This window comes from Mustelus asterias, chromosome 7 (genome assembly GCF_964213995.1).
Source record: "Mustelus asterias chromosome 7, sMusAst1.hap1.1, whole genome shotgun sequence".
NCBI lineage: Eukaryota > Metazoa > Chordata > Chondrichthyes > Carcharhiniformes > Triakidae > Mustelus > Mustelus asterias.
In genome coordinates this window covers 64,966,243-64,986,591 of record NC_135807.1, presented here as the reverse complement: position 1 = coordinate 64,986,591, position 20,349 = coordinate 64,966,243, and the positions used below count along the sequence as shown (strand labels likewise).

Genomic DNA, 20,349 nt, shown 5'->3' with positions numbered 1-20,349 from the left:
ACCTATTCATTTGATCCTTAGCTGAATATTTTTAATGCATTTAAATTTGTACTTGGGTATGTCAGTAGAACTATGTCAAGTGGATAAAAAAGTTTTGATTAAAAGAGAAGCACTATTGTACACTTAACAGTATGCTTCCTGTCTTGTATGAGAGTTCCAAAAAGATGTTGTGAACAAGCTGCAGCTCTTGTTGAAAATGAACAGTTAGCCCTCGTATTGAGAGATCTTCTGGACAGCATTTATCCCTCAATCAACAATAACAAAATATATATTTAGTGGTTATTCATCTTATTCATGATGATTTTTTTGTCATGTTTCCTATATAACACGGAGTACACTTTGTCGGCTGAAAAGTGTTTCGGGATATTCGGGCATTAATGCCTAATTATAAAAACATTCCATTCTTTCTTAAAAATATATTTGTCTTTTTCTTTGCTTCACATTTTATTCATTCTTGCCTGTTACATGAATCAGTGGTTAAACAAATGTTGATAACTTAAACTCTTCTCTTACTTGGAAAATATGTTTATTGCCTACTCTTGCTGTACATCAACTGTTTGAACAGGGCAGTCTTTCATTCAATTGCTCTGATTAACATTAATCATGTTTATATTGTTGCTAGTGTTAGGCATGGTCCTTTATTCATGCCTTGTGGTTACTGTCAGTCATTTTTTTTCATCTATTTTTATTGTCACACAAATTAATCACTTTATTTGAGTTTCCTGTACTTTTCCTTAACAATCTTTTCTCTTTACAATAATTTCTCAACAATCTTTGAAGTTGCATCACATTGTTCACAACATTTAATTAACCAGTGTTGAGCTGGCATCTTTCTCTTGAAGTTTGTATAGTATGCAATTGGATGATGCATGGAAACACAGTATCCTGAGCTTCTAATCTGTTTGTAAATATGATCTTTTACTTAAGGCACATTCCAAAACGTGAGTTATTTAATGGTATTTCAACTGTGCTGCTGATTTGTGTACACATAATCAGGAAAAGGAATTGGAAAAAAATGTTGATGCCATATGTAGATATCTTTTCTAAACATTTTGCTGTTACCTAATGGTGTCACTGTTCCTTTTGACACAAGTACTTTTAACGAGGCAACCAGTTAAAATACAAATTCTAAGTTTTATGTTAAATGTGCTGCCAATTTAAAAATTGAATTTATTTTGCTTGCTTGTAGACATTACAAATGAAAGAAGAGGAGAATAAACGTTTAAATCAAAGATTGGTATGTATTCTATTTGGGCCACAAAGCAAACAAACATTTTTTTTTATTTGGTCCAACTCATTAATGCAAGAATAATAGTTTCACGATAAACCCTGCAGTGAGCTATCTTAATCTGACTGCCCCACTTGAAAACTGGGAAGGAGTGAGGGAAAAGATGGGAAAAGTAATGTTAGTTGCCAATTTGCAAATGTTCCCAACTTTAAAGTTGTTTCTTTTTCTCCTCATTAAATGCTAGGTTCTGTCAAAAGTTCCATTGTCGCATTCTAAAGTAGAAAATACAAATGATTTTTGTTTGTATTGATACTTGTGTTTTCTTAAGCACTTGGATTAAATTCCTAAAGTGCCACACAATACATCAATTTGTATAGCTTGGTTTCAGTTGGGATTTTTTTATGGAAATGCCTGATTTTTGTTTTGAGGGCAAGAAGAAGTTTGCATTTTTAAATTCTATCTTGGCTATTCTGCAGTTTTATTCTGTATTCAGAAACTGTTGCAAAATATTTTGGCCACTTCTAAAATATACAGGAAATGTTTGTAATTGCAAATAATTGCAGAATTTCCCGTTTTGAAGAGATGTACACTACTTATTCAAGTAATTTAATGTAGCCTATTTGAAGCTAGTACATATTTGTATCATGAAAATAAAATTAAATAGTTTCTAAATAAGCCAAAAGCTACATTCTAAATTTGGTTATTCATTTTGCTAGCCATTCTGTGTCTCCTTATTGTAGGCTATGAACAGGGTAAGATTATTAGTTAACTAACTAAAATATCTAGCCCTAGATTGGAAAACTCCTAACCCTTAGAATTATTCTGTACAATCTGAGAAATATTGCTATGAACATCATTGGAAATGGTTAACACAACTTTTTCCAGTGACAACAAATTGATTATACATTTTATTAAAGACATATTTCATGTGGCGTTGCTGTCAGAATAGAAGCATAGCATGCACAGGAATCTTCAGGAATTATTTTACTTGCACAAGAACTTATTTTCTTTGTGTTATTCTAATTTGCTGAATACCCTCGATTGCAATATGAGGGAAAACATTTCAAAAAGAACTTTGGAGAATTTTCTGGAAAATGCACATTTAATGTTCTCATTGCTATTTTTAATATTGATTTCAAAGTGTGTTGCATGTTTGTAGTGTCTGGCATATACTGCAAAGAAATCTTTGTAACTCCCAAGTTTGTTCTGAATTGTTAGGCCTTCTAATTATTTTGTAGTTGACTTTTAGTACTTGTGGGTCTTTCCATTTCTTAAAATCAAAGTTTGTTGCTCTATGCCTGAAGGAAAAATCATTACTAACAATATATAGTTCAAACATATCTGGCGGTAAGTCTTTGACTATTTTGTCCAAAATGTTATTTAAGCTAATAAGCAAGAAAACTTTCATTGAACCATTTTACAAATTATGTTCCTCAATTCACTGATGAAAATATTCAGACGTACAGAAAACTGAAAACATGCAAGTACTTTCACAATATTGGTAATCAATAATGTGACAAAATCAAAACTCATTCATTGAAACAAACAGCAAGAGCTTGATTTAATTCTTCAACAACTTTATAATAAGAAATAGCAAAGATTTTTTTCAATGGCAAGTTTACAAAAACTGCCTTGTAACACATACCTTGCCTTATGTAAGCTTCATCACTTGGTATCCACCAGTATTAACCTTGTGATGGTGTGTTACAGTTCACTGAGTGAGTTGCTTTGGCAACAAGCACTTGTTACATGCTTGTTTTGGTCTGGAGCTATGGATAGTAATAGTGGAGGCTGTGACTCTCGTACCATCACATGCTGACCAGGAATCTTTCTCACTCTTACTGCCTTCCATTGGTATGTGTTGAACAAATTTGTAGGTTGCAACCTGTTTAGCTGTTTTTTAATGCACGTTACCATCAAGTTCTGTGGCGGGACTCTTTCCTTTCTGGCTCAGAGTCAGGGATGCAACCCACTGCACCATAAAATCTCCATCCATTACCTTGCATACAAACATACAAATCATTTTCTGAAATCCCTCTATACTGATGGAATGCTTTTGGAACCATAACACGAAAACTGTATAATCAAACTTTTCTTCATATAATCTGAATCCATGTTAAGTGAACACCTGAAAAAGGACACTAACTCAATTTATTCCAGTGATGGAGGCGATTCTCCCACCCCGATGTGCTGATTTTTTAGCGCAGCAGGCCAGGAGAATCGCGTGTGGGCTGATTCGTGGGATTCGCGCATGCGTTCCCAACGTGGACGCATCTCGGCGGGGTCAGGACCACACTGGAAAGTAGCGGGAACAGCAATCTAGTAATGTAATTTAAATGTCCCCGGGTCCGCTAGCATTCTCCCAGCCCATCGGTGGGAGTTCGGACTAGCTCCCCACTTTCAGGGAACTAGCGAAGGACCCTGTTGGAGTGAAAGGGCTCCGAAAGAGGTTGGGTGGTGGGCACTGCCAAAAGAGCAAAGTGCCCATGCCCAGGGAGCACCTTGGCACTGTGCACCAGGCATCGGGCAGTGCCAAGGGGGTGGGACCTAGGAGCAGGGCTTAGGGGTGATTGGTGGGGATGGGGGGGTCCTGTTGCCACTCTGCATTGGGATCGATCGGGGCTGGAGGGAGGCCAGCGATTGGGGGACGGGGGGGAAGGGAGGAGGGAGAGATCTGCCGGGAGGTAGGGGTGTCTGCCTCCCGTGGGAGGGAAGGTGGGGGTGGGGTCTGGAGATCGGGGTCGGTGCTGGCCCAGGAATGCATGTGGGGGCCGCGATCGGGCTGTGGGATGTCGGGAGAGGCAGCACTGCAGGGGACCTGCGCTGGCCAGCAAACTGCAGGGGACCTGCGCTGGCCAGCAAACTGCAGGCTGACAGTTCGGGGCCACTGCACATGCGCAGAGTTCCGGAACTGTCAGACTCTGGTGTGAATAGGCCCCGCCCCCAAACTTTTAATGATATTCATGATTGTGACCTCTGCAGTGCACAGAAGTGGGGAGATTCTAGTGTGAACTCCCACTGAAAAAAACAATTGTGACTGATACCAATTTTCCCATGAATTCAGCACTTGGGAGGCAATTCTCCCAAAAAGATTCTAAGTATCTGCCTACCTTCGAGTTGGTTATTTGGGAATCATTTATGCTTCACCTTTCAAACAGCTTTCTTTATCTCAGAATTTTATAAAGATGACCATCACTTAAAATGCCTCCAGGTTCAAACATCAGCTTGTATATGTAACATTCATCACAAAAACATTTGACGTTCATGACATCACAAAAAAATATGAAACGAACTAAACTTTAACCATATCCCATTGGAATCATATGAATAGAAATATGATCAAAATGATGACCAGACACACTAATTCAAAATGGAAATAAACATGAACGGTTAGGAATTCACTTTCACTTCAAGACGATCCTGAGTGGTTGTTACACTCTCGGGCATCAACCACAATGACTGTTACCATCGTTTTGCAACTTTTGCATCTTGCTACCCATCTTTTTTTGGGGTTAATGACTACTTTGTTTTCCTATTGTTTGTTTCAATTGCCTTCGAATCAATTATCTTAATCGCACTGAAGCTAATTGTTAAACGTCATATATTGGAATCCGCCTTTGAAAGCTAGAGTGTAATTGAATTATAAAGGAAATATTGTTTTAATGTGCACAATGTTATCTCAGCCATTTCTATCATGTATAGTTTATCAAATGATCAAATAATTTTCATATTCCTTTATTCATATCAGGTCAATTTTAAACTTAACCATTAAAATCTCTCCAGTATTGAAAAAAATACTTGCATAGCATTATTTGAGAAAACCCTTTGTCTATGATTAGCTTGATTAGTGTTTTCTAGGAATTTTTAAAAAAGATTTCGGCTTAAATTGGAATCCTTACATATAGAGTATTAATTAAAATAATACAAAAGCTGCATATACCTCTTGTGGTGCATGGTGGCAAAGATTGATTGTAAATAACAATCCAAGGCTTCCATGTCACCGTATATCAAATTCAAAATTGGTTTATGGCCATGGTTCCTTGGAATTTTTAAGAGTTGCGTTTTTGTTTACTAGCATGGGTTAGAATGTTTATACATGCAAACCTGATTTCCTAAATGACGTAATTTTCTGCTACTGCAAATGAAAATGGCAAAGAGTTGTGGATAATTTTGAAGCTTTGAGTCCACAGCACTGCCCTCAGATCTGGAGTGACAAATATTATACTATCAATAAAAATCAAAGTTACAGAGATGAGAATATTTTTCTGAGGGTTGTGCAACTTTGGAATACTGCTTCAGAAGGTGGGGTCATTTAAAATTTTTAAGGCGGAAATAGATTCTTGTTGAGCAATGGAATAGGAGGTTATCAGATGTAGATGGGAAGGTGGAGTTCAAAACTCAGATCAGCCATGATCTCATTAAATAGCGGTGCATGCTCAAGGGGCTGAATGGGCTATTTCTCCTGCCCTGTGTGTACCACTAACCGTACTGGATTCTTGTACTTGGTTGATATATTTGCCTTTTATTTTGTAAACACTTGCCAGTTGTAGTGTTTAGAATAATGTTCACTTTCCAATCTTCGGTGTTCAGCAAAATTTTGTGGTACAGAAGAAAGAAATCTGGAATTGAACATAATTTAAACTTGATTGCTATGAGCAGTAGTTCAGTTTAAATTCTAAAGCAATGCTTCCCAAACTTTTGTACATTGTGACCCCATTTTAACACTCAAAAATTGCCTTGATTCCAAAGCATGGGCGAGTTGGGAGTGCACAAGAGCTGTCAGAGAGCAATGAATACAGCGAGAGGTGGATGGCTTTTTCAGCTTTTGTTTTGGAGGCACTGATGGAGCCTTGGAGAAAATTCTCTTAGGATGTGCCATTTCTTTCACCAGAGTCTTCACGCCACATTTGCCATTGCTGCCTCAGAGCTTGTGCATGATTTTGGGATCCCAGTTGTAAAGAAAGGTTTGTCCCCTCAACCACTAACCACCACACAACGCCTCTTCAATGTTGTAGTTCCTTCTGGTATGTACTGTTTTTCACAGAGGCAGAACAGAAAATCTGCCAATGCTCTTTTGAGCTGATCAATAGGAGGTCAACACAAGCAATCTCTGGGAGAATTAATGTACTCAAGCTGATTTCCCTCCCTTTAATCTGGGCTTCACCACTCTAATGCCTTCTCTGATTAGCTTGGAGGTCAAAATACAGTAGATCATCAAATATTGCATTTCCTTTTCACCAAAGAACATTTGAATAAAATTGTTTTACTTCATTTCCATGTTTTGTACTTTAAAACTGTTGGCTCTTAAATTGCCTTTATCCAATTGGTAACATTCATCTAAATATATTCATGAATCTTAGTTCAGTAAGTATGTAATACATTATCCGTGGATTATTTTTGCTCAAAATCTAAGTTACTGTAAAATTGCAACACAATTTATCTTTCTTGTTGCTAGCTTAATCCCGATGATGCTACATGTATCTGGTCAAGATAGTTAATTATGGAAGAGACTTTGAAATATGGATGCTGAGAGTAAAAAATCCTCGGAGGGGGAAATTCTGGAATGTCAATTCTCTTTCCTTCCCACTTTTCTCTTTCTTTTTTCCTGTTGCACCACTGTTTTCCACCAGATTTCCTTATCCTCTTTTGCTAATATGCTAGCAATCTAATGAACAAAACAGAGCCTATAACTAAATCTGATGGTAGGAAAAAATTGTAGAGATCAGTGAATCCCAATAGTATTGAAAGAAAGGGACATAGGAATTTGAGTTTAAAATTCAATATGGGAAACAGATGTGTATGTTTCATTGTGGGAAATTTTAAAATTGATCAAGTATTTATAAAACTAAATTGGCAAATAATATTTGTGCCACCTAAGAGCAAGGCACTGACCATCTTTGACACTCAACAACAGTATCAAATCCACAATCCTCAACATAAGAATATAAGAAATAGGAATAGGTCATTCAACCTTTTGAATCCACTCCACCATTCACTGTAATCATGGCTGATCTACTTCACCATTTTCCTGTACTATCCCATTATCCCTTGATGTTTTTAAAATGTAGAAATCTACCTATTTCCGTCTTGAACATACTCAACTGAGCCCTTGGGGGACAGAACATTCCAAAAATCCACCACCCTTGGAGTGAAGAAATTTGTCCTTATCTCTGTCATAAATGGCTTGCCCCTTATTCTGAGACCATACTTTCTGGTTCCTCCTGCATCGACCCTGTGGAGCCACTTAAAAACATTTTGTATGTTTGAATGAGATTAGCTCTCATTCTTCTGAACTCCAGAGAATTAAGGTTTAATTTATTTAATCTTGCCTCAGAACAATATTTCTGTCCTTGGAATTAGTTTGGTGATCCTTTGTTGCACTCCCTCAATGGCAAGTGTATTTTTCCTTGGGCAAGGAGACCAAAACTGTGCACACTCCTCCAGATGTGGTTTCACCAAGGTCTTCAATATCCTGGGTGTCATCATTGACCAGAAACTTAACTTAACCAACCACATCAGTATTTTGTCTACAAGAGTGGATCAGAGGTTGGGTCTTCAGTATTAATTAACTTGCCACTTGACTTTCCAGACTGATCCATTATCTATAAGGCACATGTCAGCCTTGTGATGTTATACTTCCCAGATGTCTGTATGACTACAGCTCCCAACACAAATCAGGACCTTCCAGGACAAAGCAGCCCACTTAGCCCCTCCACAACCTTAAATATTCACTCCCTCTACTACTGGAGGACTGCGTCAGCATTGTGTATCATCTGGAAGAAACACTGTAGGTGCCCGCCATGGCTTCCTCAGCAGCACTTTCCAAACTCATTGGGTGGGATTTTATGGCTCGCTCGTCCCAGAACTGTAAAATCTCGCCCGAGCTCAATGGACCTTCCCATTGTTTGCCCCTTGCCTGCTCCGATTCCCATGGCGGGCGGGGCGGTAAAATTCCGGCCATTATCTTTATTGCCGAGAAGGAAAAGAGCAGCAGGCACGTGGGAACACCGCCTGGTGCAAGTACTCCTCCAAGTCTCACATCATTAACTTGGATGTATATCACACTATTCCAGCATCATCACTGAGCCAACATTCTGGAACTCCCTCCTTAACTGCACTGTGGGTGTAGTTACACCACATGAACAGCAGCAATTCAGGAAGGTGGTTCACTGACTGCCATCTTTAAGGCAATTAAAGATGGACAATAAATGCTGGCATTGCCAGCAATTCCACATCCATGTACGATTTTTTAAAAAATGAAGTAATGTAAATTGCAACATGTAATTATGTTGTTATGATTTCTCAAAAACAAATTGAATTTTGAATGTGTTTTATTATCGGCTTGGCTCAGCAGTATTCTCTTGCCTCTGTGAGAAGGTTTGAGAGTGTAAGTCCCACTCTGGTGTATGAACTAGGTTAATACCTTTTTAGAAACATGAAGGAGCAGCAGAGAGCTGTCTATCAGAAGATCTGTTTAAGCTAAGGTGCCGTTCACCATTTTACTTGGATATAAAAGATCCCATCATATCTTTTGAAGAAGAGCAGTGAATTTTGCTGATGTCCTATCATTTATCTTACACTAATCACTAAAAGCAGAATAACTGGTCAGTTATTTTAATTGTTTTTGTTGGGTGCTTGCTATGCCCAACTTATTTACTGGCTCATTTATTTAATATTAAAATAATACATTCACTGTGAGGATTTCCTGAGAATATGAATGATGGTTAAAGCATTGACAGATCCCTATAAATAGTTAATGAATAATGAACATAGTTTTATTTGACAGTGTTTCTAGCACCAGGTTGGTTGATGTCCTAGAGAACATTTCAACGTACTGATGGAACTCAGTTAATGCAGGAAGTTAATTCACGTTTTCTGCGAACATCTTCAAATATAGTCAATTAGATTTTTGCTAAAAAAAATTTTACCATATTTATTTTGATGGACTGTATATTTATTGACTTCTTTCAGCACCTGCCTGTGATCTGTTAATCCCATAGCATTAATTGTACATCAAGAAACATATCCACTAAATTTGTGCTTTGTCATATAAACAAAGCTTATTGAATCATAGAATGGTTAAAGCATAGAAGGCATATGACCTACCAAGCCTCTTGGCAGCTCTCTGCAAGATCAACTCAGCTAGGCCTACCCATCTGCCATTTTCTCCAACCAGTCCTGCAAATCTTTTCTCTTTGGGTATTTATACAGTTGCGTTTTGAGAGCAAAATCTGAAACTACCTTCCCCTCTCTCGGGCAGTGCATTCCAGATGTTAGCCACCTGCTATGTTGGAAAAAGGCTTTTCCTTGTGCTGTTTTGTCTTTCAGTGTCCTCTAGTTCTTGACCCTGCAGTCAATGGGAGCAGTTGCTACCTGTCTATTTTGTTCTGGCGCCTCATGATTATGAACAAGATATAATTAAAAAAACACTCAAAGGAAGTGTTTCTGGGATAATGCAGGGAATGAATTAAATTGAGATACAGTATGAGGCCAACACCAACTCAGAGCAAGTTGTTGTATCATTGTGTTTTGGTTACAATGTACTTTACTAAAATTGATGAAATTTTCTTGGGCTAATTGATTGACCTTCTAATTTTTCAGATGTCTCAGAGCATGTCCTCTGTATCTTCCAGACATTCTGACAAAATAGCTATTCGAGAGTAAGTATGTTCTATTTATTTAAAGCAAGTTGTTAGATATTAATTGGTCTATTTTGTGATTACATGTGTACATTAATTTACAGCGTATGGATATAGCTACATAAAGAGAAACTGAGATACACAACTGATGATGGATTAAGTTGGGCAGGTGCTGAATTGTAAAAATACTTTCTTCTCTTAGTTCCACCTCACCAGACTGCCCACCCCCCAAAAACAATCCTTTAAAACTGGCCCAGATTTTTATAGTCAACCGTGAATGATTAATTCTCCTTGCCCACAAACTTTCTATGGATTTTTAACTGGAACTTGCATTTTTGGAAATCTAAAACAGTGTAGCACCCTCTCTGCAGAGCAGTTGAGTACCTGGGTGACCAAGATATGCAATTATATATCTGCTTAAACCATTAGCTTAAAGAATTCTTAGTGAAGTTAAACAAAAGCATATGGCTTATTTGTCTTTATAAGCGGAGAATTGCAGTAAAGCAAAATGATTATGCCAAAATTTTATAGTTCACTAGTTGTTCAGCAGGTGTTGTGAACATTGAGACACCAAATATCAGGAAAGATGTAAAAGCATTAGACAGGGTGCAGAGGAGATTTGCAGAGGATCACATCGTACATATGACATAAACAGGTTATTTGGCCCAACCAGTGCATACTGGTGTTTATGGTCCATTTGTGTCGCTTCCAAATTCTGTCATCAAAACCAAGTTTTCCCTTGATGCTTGTTTGGCATCCCCTTAAATGCATCCACACTATTCACTTCAATTACTCATCATGGTAGTGAGTTCTGCATTCTTCCCACTCAAATTTCTTCTGAACTCCAGATTGGATTTCTTGGTGACCATCTTATATTAATGTCGTCTAGTTATACTCTTCCCCACAAGTGAAAATATTCTCCCTCTATCCACTTGATCAAAACCCTTCATAATTTTAAAGGCCTCTATTAGATCACCCCTCAATCTTTTTGCAAAGAGAATAGAAACCCAGCCTGTCAAGTTTCCTGAAATGTGTACCCATGCATTTTTTTTGATATCCTTGTAAATCATCTCTGCACTCACTCTAATGCCTATATATCCTTTTCATAATAAAGCAACTGAAACAGCTAGTTAAGATCTAAGTATATTCTCACCAAGGTCCGAAATGGGTTTTAGTATGCCTTCCTTACTTGTAATTCTATTCAAGGTTTATATGTAGGTTTGTAAGGATGATTACTTCGTTGAGGGGCCTCTGTTGTATGTTGGTAAAGTTATGCCTGTTCTCTTGGAACAGAGTTAGGAGGTGACCTCATAAGGATTTTCAAGATGATGAGAGCTTTTAATAGAGTAAATAGGTGTAACAAATTCTCTTCAGCATGTGGATCAATAACTACACAACATGGATTCAAAATCATCGGCGAGAGATCTAGAGGGGAGGTGAGAAATTTTTCTTATGGGATTAAAAGCAAGTGATAGATGAAAAGAAGTTTACTAAAATGGTATTTTTTTTAAACTCTGAAGATTTAAAACCTGAAGGAATAGGACATCACACTTGTAAGAATTAAGTTTCAGTGCTGAAAGGTGGTTTGGCAGTAGTTGAAACTTACAGTTAAAATTTACTCGCATATAAATTGACGAATCCCAACCCTTAAGAGTATATTTAGTGGGAATATATCATGCATGCATCCCAACTTCATTCTGTTCCATATCTTTCAATGGTGGGTCTCTGGGTGGAATACTAGTTTTTATGTAGCTGTAGTGCAACTTGAACAGCAACTTCATGATTTCCCCATGTAACTGTGTGAACAGTCACCAGAAGTTGCCATCCATTTTATTCTTTAAGAACGGTGGGCAATGATTTTTTTTATTTTTGGTGTGGATTTTTTTGGGATTGCTGGATAGCTACCTGTATTAGAAATATTGGACAATCCCTAGCTAGCGAGTCTAGAACCAGGGAACACAATCTCAGAATAAGGGGCAGGCCATTTAAGGCTGACATGAGGGAATTTCTTCATTCGGAGGGTAGTGATTCTTTGGAATTCTCTACCACAGAGTGCAATGGAAGTTCTTCATTGAGCATGTTCAAGACAGAAATAAGAATTCCTAATTTTGTCCCACAGATTATTTCCCTCATTTTTGATTATCCTTCACAAGATGATGGAAAATAGAATAAGGTCCTCCTGATCAGATGGATAAGGGGATTGGGGTTTCCATATTATCTCACTTTGAATGCCATTGAAACTATTTAACTTGATCAGTTCTCTATTCAGCCTCTAGATGGAGTGGCTCACTTCAACATGATAAGGGAACCTGTCTGCAATCTTATCTGCTGTGGCTTCCAAAATTAGGAAAAGTTAGGTCACAAAGTACCACTTATAATTGGATTAATGGAACAAATCTATCAGGAAAACATTTTGCTTAAAGTTGAAACAAGATCAGATTTAAAACATCTGTGGAGAGTACAGACAAGTTAATGCTTCAGAAGTAATCCTTCATGAGAACTGATGAAGTTTAAAATTAATATTGGACAAATAATGTAAAAATTTACTTTACGTGTGATTGTTGCGATCTTAATTTGCCCAATTCAGAAGTAAAATAAAATATAGTGGCTGACCTCGTTGTGCTTAAAAAAAAAAAATCATTATTCAAGACTTTTTTTTCATTTTATCATTTGTTACAAAAATCAGGTCTGATAACATTCTGATCATTACACAACAGAGTGCAGTACCTGTTCTTTAACTATCTGAAAGGAAAAAGGACTATTTGTCCCTTTACGAAATCTTTGAATCCGAACAATATGATCATTCTCTTCCTGCAAGGTGAAAGTCTGAGATTTTGATAATTGGTGAGACATTTTGAGCACCTTCCGAACTAACGTACAATCTAACCCTGGGGAAATGAAGGTCCAGATCTTCCAGTCAGAGACCGGATATACCCCTCAAAGGTATGTCACCAGACCCCTCAGAAGTCCCGATGCAGTGACTCTGTGGAAATTACCTGGGATGTTTGAACTTCCAATAGACAATTCCCCTGCTCCTCTGGACCCTCCAGAAATGTCTCCAATGAGTTAGAGAATTTAGATAGTTCACATTAACTGGTTAGTTACCTAGGAAATGTTAGCAGATTAAAACTTAATCTAACACCTATGTAATTGCACAACTGAGCTCCCAATCACTCACTGATCTCCCGACACTAATTGATTAGCCCCATCAACCACCCTTCCCACCCCCCCCCCCTCCAAAATGATGTGATGAGCCCTGCCACCTGACTATTTCCTCTGACCTGACCTAGCTCCTCGCTTACCTAACCCCTCTGACGCATTTCAAAAAAGCTTTGGGACATTTAATCTCTTACTTAACAAAACATGGTAGCTAGTGCAATAAAATGCGAGCTTTATTTCTGTTGTTCCCTCTGAGGGCGGCACAGTGGTTAGCACTGCTGCCTCACAGCGCCAGGGATCGGAGTTCAATTCCGGGATCGGAGTTCAATTCCGGCCTCGGGTCATTGTGCGGAGTCTGCACGTTCTCCCCGTGTCTGCGTGCGTTTCCTCCGGGTGCTCCGGTTTCCTCCCGCAGTCCGAAAGACGTGTGGTTAGGTGCATTGGCCATGCTAAATTCTCCCTCGGTGTACCTGAACAAGCACTGGAGTGTGGTGACTAGGGGATTTTCACAGTAACTTCATTGCTGTTTATGTAAGCCTACTTGTGACTAATAAACAAACTTTAACTTTAAAACTTTTCCTGCACTGACTGAGCTCCCCCATCAGCAGATTGCCCTGAAAAATCAGAGGAAGTTAATTTTTTGCTTTATTGATTAGGGTCAGAAATAGGGGTTCCAATCCTGTATGAAAGATCTGGGCCAAAAGCCTAGCATGCTCACCAAAGCAGGCTCTGATTCACAGTTGCAGATTCTTTAGCCACCTGCCATTCTCAATCTGCTTCTACAAATGGTATCTGTTACTATCTCAAAAATGCATCCTCTGTTTTTCATGGTATTTTCTCCATTTAGCAAAGTTGCCAACTTTTATTAGAATCTAATTGAAATTTACAGATTCCTTTGGGTAGGATACAGTAGATGTGGATAAGATGTTCCCCGTGGCTGGTGAACCTAGAACCAGGGGACAGTCTCAGAATAAGGGGCAGGCCATTTAAGGCTGACAGGAGGGAATTTCTTCATTCAGAGGGTGGTAATTCATTGGAACTTTCTACCACAAGAGGGCTATAGAAGTTCATTCATTGATTTCTGTCTTGAACATGATCAATACATTTCTGGATACTAATGATATCAAGAGATATGGGGATAGTGGAGAAAAATGGCCCAGGAGGTAGATGATAAGCCATTACCTGTTTGAATAGCAGACAGGCTCAATGGGCCGAGTAGCCTACTCCTGGTCCTCTTTCCTCTGTTCGTAAAAGCTTTGCTAATCCAGCTTCCCACTTTCAAGTTCAAGCATAGTTTTCCACTCCCCTTCAATCAGACTTTCTGCAAGTCTGTTGTTACTACTTCAATTCAGATGATGGTCATTTATTCAGTGTAGAATTTTCTTTTCCCTAAATGGCCCCAGATGTCTCAATCCTTCTCATCCCCTCAACCCTGCAATCACACATGACTGTATAAATTTTCCTATACCCTGCCAAACTCCTTGTATGGGCAACAGTGCAGAGATTACCACCCTTGATGTTGCTTTTTTAAAATCATTACCGATTTCCATAAACACACTCTGCAGTACCCCACGATGTACTGCTAACCAATGTTGCTTTGTTCCAACGGTGACCAGGATGAATGGTTGTTCTGTCTCCCTTTCCAGATGTTTTTCATTATGTCACTTGATGTTGATTGTGGCACTTGGGGAGGCAACATTTTATCAAATCTGCTGTTGCCATTAAAATAAAAATTGTATTTGCTTCCCTGACACCAGAATCCCTCTTTACTACCTCACCTAATTTGTCCAATTCTTCAATTTACACCCAGTCCAGTTCCCTACATGGGTGAAAATAATTTCCTTCTTCCATAGAATATGGTCTTGCGCTTTTCTCTTTCTACACTGTCCCTTTGTTAGTGAAATAGAAATGTGCTGCCTATGATTATAACTGAAGATTCGTTATGGCCTATTTCTCATACTCTGCATCTATTCTGATAGTTCTCTGCATTTCTGTTCCTCTGTGTACAACTTAGAAATATAGATAGTGTTAGATTAAACTTCCATCAGTACTAAAGTTCTGCATGATTCAGATTTCCCTTACTCACTTAACCCAAACACTAATGACTGCGTTATGATGCTGGTCCAGATATCCAAGTTTTTGGTAAGGTCAGCTTTAGGGACCAACAACCTTTTGTTTAAAGTGAACAAAGTTTGAGATTCAAGACACTTGCTAAAAGAATAAGGCCACAAGAATCCACAGATTTTGAACAAACAAAAATAGACTTTATAAGGTCAGAAAGATGAAAAGAAATTACCCAACACAAAGTAGTTGATTGCCAGGTCTTTTCCTGAGCCCTCCCTACTTGGGTTCTGCCAACTGCAGCCTTTTTCTGTTGGGGGCATCTTTCTTCTTAACTGGGACTTGTCTCTTTTCCCTCCCTCCTCCTCTCTTCCCCCCCCCCCCCCCCCCTCTCTCTCTCTCTTTGGGATCTATCCCTTTCTCCTCTCTATGGCCCCTGTCAGGGACTCCTCTTGGTTGTTGAGCTCCTCTCCCCATTTTTGCGCCAACACATTGGGCCCATCCTTGCCCCAAAGAATTACTATGTATGGGATTGTGCATGCACTCCCCACTCCCAGCCTACACATACACACAACTGCCAAGGCCTGTTGGGACTTTGGAGTTCCCGGCCCCAACAGCATGAGAACGCAAGTCTAGATCTCAACAACAGAAAAGAATTTCTCCCTAAATGCACCTGAATACTAAGCTTAAATAAGAATTAAATACTCTCCAAAGGTGAACTCCTAAAGCCAAGCTATATGCTTCCTTGTTTTTCACATTCTGTTGTCCTGCTGTAACTCAAGACATATTGCAGTAAATGGTCATTCAGATTATCTTCTAAAGGTTGCTGCTTATTTTCTACTGATCTAGGGTAATAAAACTTAAGTAAACACTGACACAGTGCTGCACTTCAGTCTGACATCACACCCAAGTATCTGTTGTAGAAGCAGCTTCTGCAGTTTTATCCATAATAGAGAAACTGGCTTGTAGGGGATTTTTGAAGAAATGATCCAGTCAGGTTTGGCCCCAGTGGAGAAATAGATTGTTTGCCCCATAGGTCTGTGGTGTTTATGCTGCTCATGAGCTTCCACCCTCAGCTCTTACTTTCAACACGTCCTTCTAACTCTTCCGCATGTTAATCTAATTTCCTCTTAATTGGATTTATACTGTACACTTCAGCTATTCCATTTTGTAACAAGTAGCACATTCTAAACACTCTAAATAATCTAGATAAAGGAGTTTCTTGAATTCCCCAATTTATCTGTCTTGGACTCAGTGTCTAGTTGTCCTTGTACTTCTGTGAAATGCGTTGGATCATTGACCTATGTTAAAAATAGTATGATCAAAATATTTGAGAGCCCCCAAGAAATTTATTTCATTGACCAAAATTGGCAAAATTAATCTTTAATGAGAAGAGACTGGCAGCTAACAAAAGGGATTCCAGAGGTCTTCTATAAGAATATAAATAGTAAAAAGATGGTAAGAGGAGAAATCGGGCTGATTTTTAAGGCCCACAAAAGGAATTTGTGCATAGAGGCAGGAGATGTGGCTAAGGTATTAAATTAATCCTTTTCATCCACCTTTACCAAAGAAGGAAATGCTTCCCAGGCAATGGTGAAAGAAGAGGTACTTCAGGTAGTAGAATTGTTTTAAATTGGTAAGGAGGAGGTATTGAGTAGGTTTTCTGAAAGTTGATAAGGCATCAGGACCGATTGAATGCATCCAAGGATATTGCGAGAAGTCAGAGTGGAAATTGTATCAGCACTGACTATAGTTTTTTAATCTTCCTTGGAGTCAAGATGATTCTTCCAGATGACTGGAGAATTGCAAGTGTTTACTCCCTTGTCCAAAAAAGGGTACAAAGATAAGTCCAGCAACTATAGACTATTCAGTTGAACTTCAGTGGTGGTGGAGCTTCTGGAAACAATAATTTGGGACAAAATTAATAGTCACTTGAGAAATTGTGGGGTAATTGGACAGCATGGATTTGTTACAGGCAAACCATGTTTAATTAACCTGCTTAAGTTTTTTGATGAGGGTAATGCTGCTGTTGTGGTGTACATGAGCTTCCAAAAGGCCATTTGATAATATGTTGCATGACAGACTTGAGTATAGTTAGAGCTCATGGAATAAAAGAGACAGTAGGAACATGGGTACAAAATTATTAAGTGATCGGAAACAAAGTAGTCATGAACAGTTGCTTGTCAGACTGGAGGAAAGACTATAGTGGGGTTCCTCAATGATCAGAGTTCAGATGCCCTAGACCTTGATGTACAAAGCAGAATTACAAAATTTGTGGATGATCCAAAACTTTGAATTATTTGTGAACTGTAAGGAGGGTAGTTTAGAATTTCAAAAGGATATACTGGTTAGTGGAAAGGGTGGACAAGTAGCAGATGAAATTTAATGTGGAGAAGTGTGAAGTGATTCATTTTGGTAGGAAGAATACAGAGAGACATTATGAAATAAGGGTACAATTCTAAAGTGTGGAGTGAAGGGGCAGAGGGACCTGGATAATGTGTATAAATTATTGAAGACAACAGGATTGGTTGAGAGGTTAATAAAGCATATGGCATCCTGAGCTTTGTCAATAAGGGTATAGAGTAGAAAAGTAAAGAAGTTATGTTAAACCCATGTAAAACACTAGTTCAGCCTCAGCTACAATATTGCACTCCGTTCTGGACACCATGGTTTAGGAAGGATGATAAGGTATTGGAGAATTCAATTAAATTTTGAACTCCTGTACACATGTTCTTTGGCAAGAATATATTTTAAGTTTACTGACGTATTTCGAATTTTATTAAGTGATCAGTAGTATTCAAATTTACCATTGATATCTTATCACTTTCTTTTACAGTTTCCAAGTTGGGGATTTAGTGCTTATTATCTTGGATGAACGTCATGATAACTACGTTCTGTTCACTGTTGGCCCAACGCTTTACTTCCTGCATTCAGAGTCATTGGGAGCATTGGATCTCAAACCAGGTGAGCAAGTACTGTTTTGAATAAAAGTATAAAATTGTTGCTTGCTTTAATATTTGGTATTCTTGCGCCTGTCCTGATGAGTATAAAACAAAAAACTTCTGCAACTGGTCTTTTGCTAAAGCCTCAACAGTTCAATACTAGATTATTTCAATTCTTACACATGGGGGAGGAAAATAATATTATTTTAATGTATTGGCATTGGACAAATGACTTGTGGTCATTCTTGTTTTTGCATGTGAACAAGAGAGGGCTTGTTACTTAAGCGCACGTCAGTTGTTTTCATATCGTTAGCAATAGTCAGCAAATGGTGTAATTATTTACTTTTTTCAGCAACTCATTCTATTCACATTGTGGACACCTTGAATATGAAATGTAGGAAAAACAGAAAAATAACTAAAGTGTGGTTGATACCCATATTTTAAGGTTTTCTGTGACTTTCAGATTGAAACCTTTCAATTTAAAAAGTCTGTCGGTATTTCCGAATTAAGTATTTGACAGACATTGGGTGGATAAGTTCTGAGATCTTGCCCTAATGCTAGTTATTTTACTGAATAATTTTCTCTACTTGTCACTGAGCAGATTGAGTGCAGGTAAATGGTTTATGTATTGCTTGAAGAAAAGAGACATGAGGTCAGAATTTATCATCTTGCACTCAGGACAGACCACAAGAATGCAAAATTTCAAAGGAGAGCAACAATTTAGACTGCATGAAAGTGTAATCATAGAAACATAAAAGCAGGAGTAGGCCATTCGGCCCTTTGAGCCTGCTCCACCATTGATTTTGATCATGGCTGATCCCCCTTTCCCCCATATCCCTTGATCTTTTTAATGGATCATTAGTTGATAAGTTGACTCTGACTAGTCAAAGCATTGCCATGGAGGAAGCATCAATGAAAAAGTAACAACACAACTAGTATTTTCTACTAACGGGATGTTACTGTCAAGCCACAAAAAAATTCTACTTACCATACAAGGAAGTAATGTGGTATATGAATTTCAGTCCCGGTGTAATGCCAGATATGTAGGCCATACATCCCAATGACTGGTGGATCATACCAAACAGCACGTTCCTTTGACTGTTCACAAGAGGCAGAGTACTTTCCATATACCCTAATTTCCATACCAGTCTGTGCTTACAAAACTTAGAACATAATGTCAAACATTAGATATGATTTTGTGATGGGATTGTTCAGCATGACCTGTCTGAAGTATGCCAAGAATTATATTAACAACCAATTAAGATTCAGTCAAGCTTGCAATGTGACTCGCTCATACACACTAAAAGCCATGCCTACTCATAGGTAGGGTGAAGGAGACATGTCCAGGCAGTGCACCTCTTTTGAATTAAGCAAAAGTTTGGACAATGTTCTCTCATGCGTTCTCCGTGATAATGCCTGAGTTAATTTGCCAACCAATCAGCACTGTTTCATGCAGTATAAATTGTTGCTCCTTTTGAACTTTAATATTCTTGCGCCTGTCCTGATGAGTGCAGGACAAAAAACTTCAACAGCTGTTCTCTTTTTCTCGTCAGCAGTACCGTGCTACTATGTAACCATATGATTTAAGTTTGTCATGGCTGAAGCCTCAACAATTCATTACAGGATTATTTAAATTCACCCACTCATCGATATGTTGATCATCTTTATGGGACAGGTTTTATGGGAGGTGGGGGTGTGGTAGTATAGTGGGTGAGGGTCAATGGTAAACTCAGGTGTTTATCCTCAGTATCCCTCTGAAACTGACCACAATTTCAGGATGTCAGGCATGTGAACAAGAAATAGGAGCAGGAGTAGACCATATGTCCCAATGAGCCTACTCTGCCATTCAATATAATCAAGGCTGATCTTGGGCTGAATATGTGGAGCAGACATTTTCCTGTCTGCTCCCCATATACCCTAATTTCCTGAGACACCAGAAATCTGTCTAGCCCACTCTTGAACGCATTCAGTGATGGACATCCACAACCCTCTGAGATAGAGAATTCCAAAGATTCACAACGCAACCCTTTGAGTAAAATAATTCCTCCTCATTTCAACCCTAAATGATTGGCCTCTTATGAGGAGAGAGTGTCCCCATGTTTTAGATTCCTTAGCTAGTAGAAAAATCTCTCAACAGCTACCCTATGAAATTCCCTGAGATCTTTGGAAGCAAGGAAGGTGATTTCATTGAAACCTAGAGAGAATAAAAGCCCAATTTAATTGACTCAGCCTCTCATCATAGGACAGACCTCTCATCCTAGGGACCAATCTAGTTGTACTGCTTCCAATTCAAGTATATCCTTTCTTAAATCTGGAGACC

General features: G+C 38.5%; 1 protein-coding gene across 3 annotated transcripts in view; it reads left to right on the top strand.

Moving 5' to 3' along the window:
* Positions 1-20,349, top strand: part of rb1cc1 (RB1-inducible coiled-coil 1) — a 167,435-nt gene that overhangs the window by 122,443 nt on the left and 24,643 nt on the right. For 2 of the 3 annotated variants that reach the window (XM_078216158.1, XM_078216159.1), the window contains exons 19-21: positions 1,190-1,237; positions 9,830-9,888; positions 17,924-18,051. In XM_078216158.1, coding sequence (XP_078072284.1) covers positions 1,190-1,237; positions 9,830-9,888; positions 17,924-18,051 — 235 coding nt within the window. The remainder of the gene's footprint in view (positions 1-1,189; positions 1,238-9,829; positions 9,889-17,923; positions 18,052-20,349) is intronic. The other variant, XM_078216161.1, reaches the window with a different exon arrangement.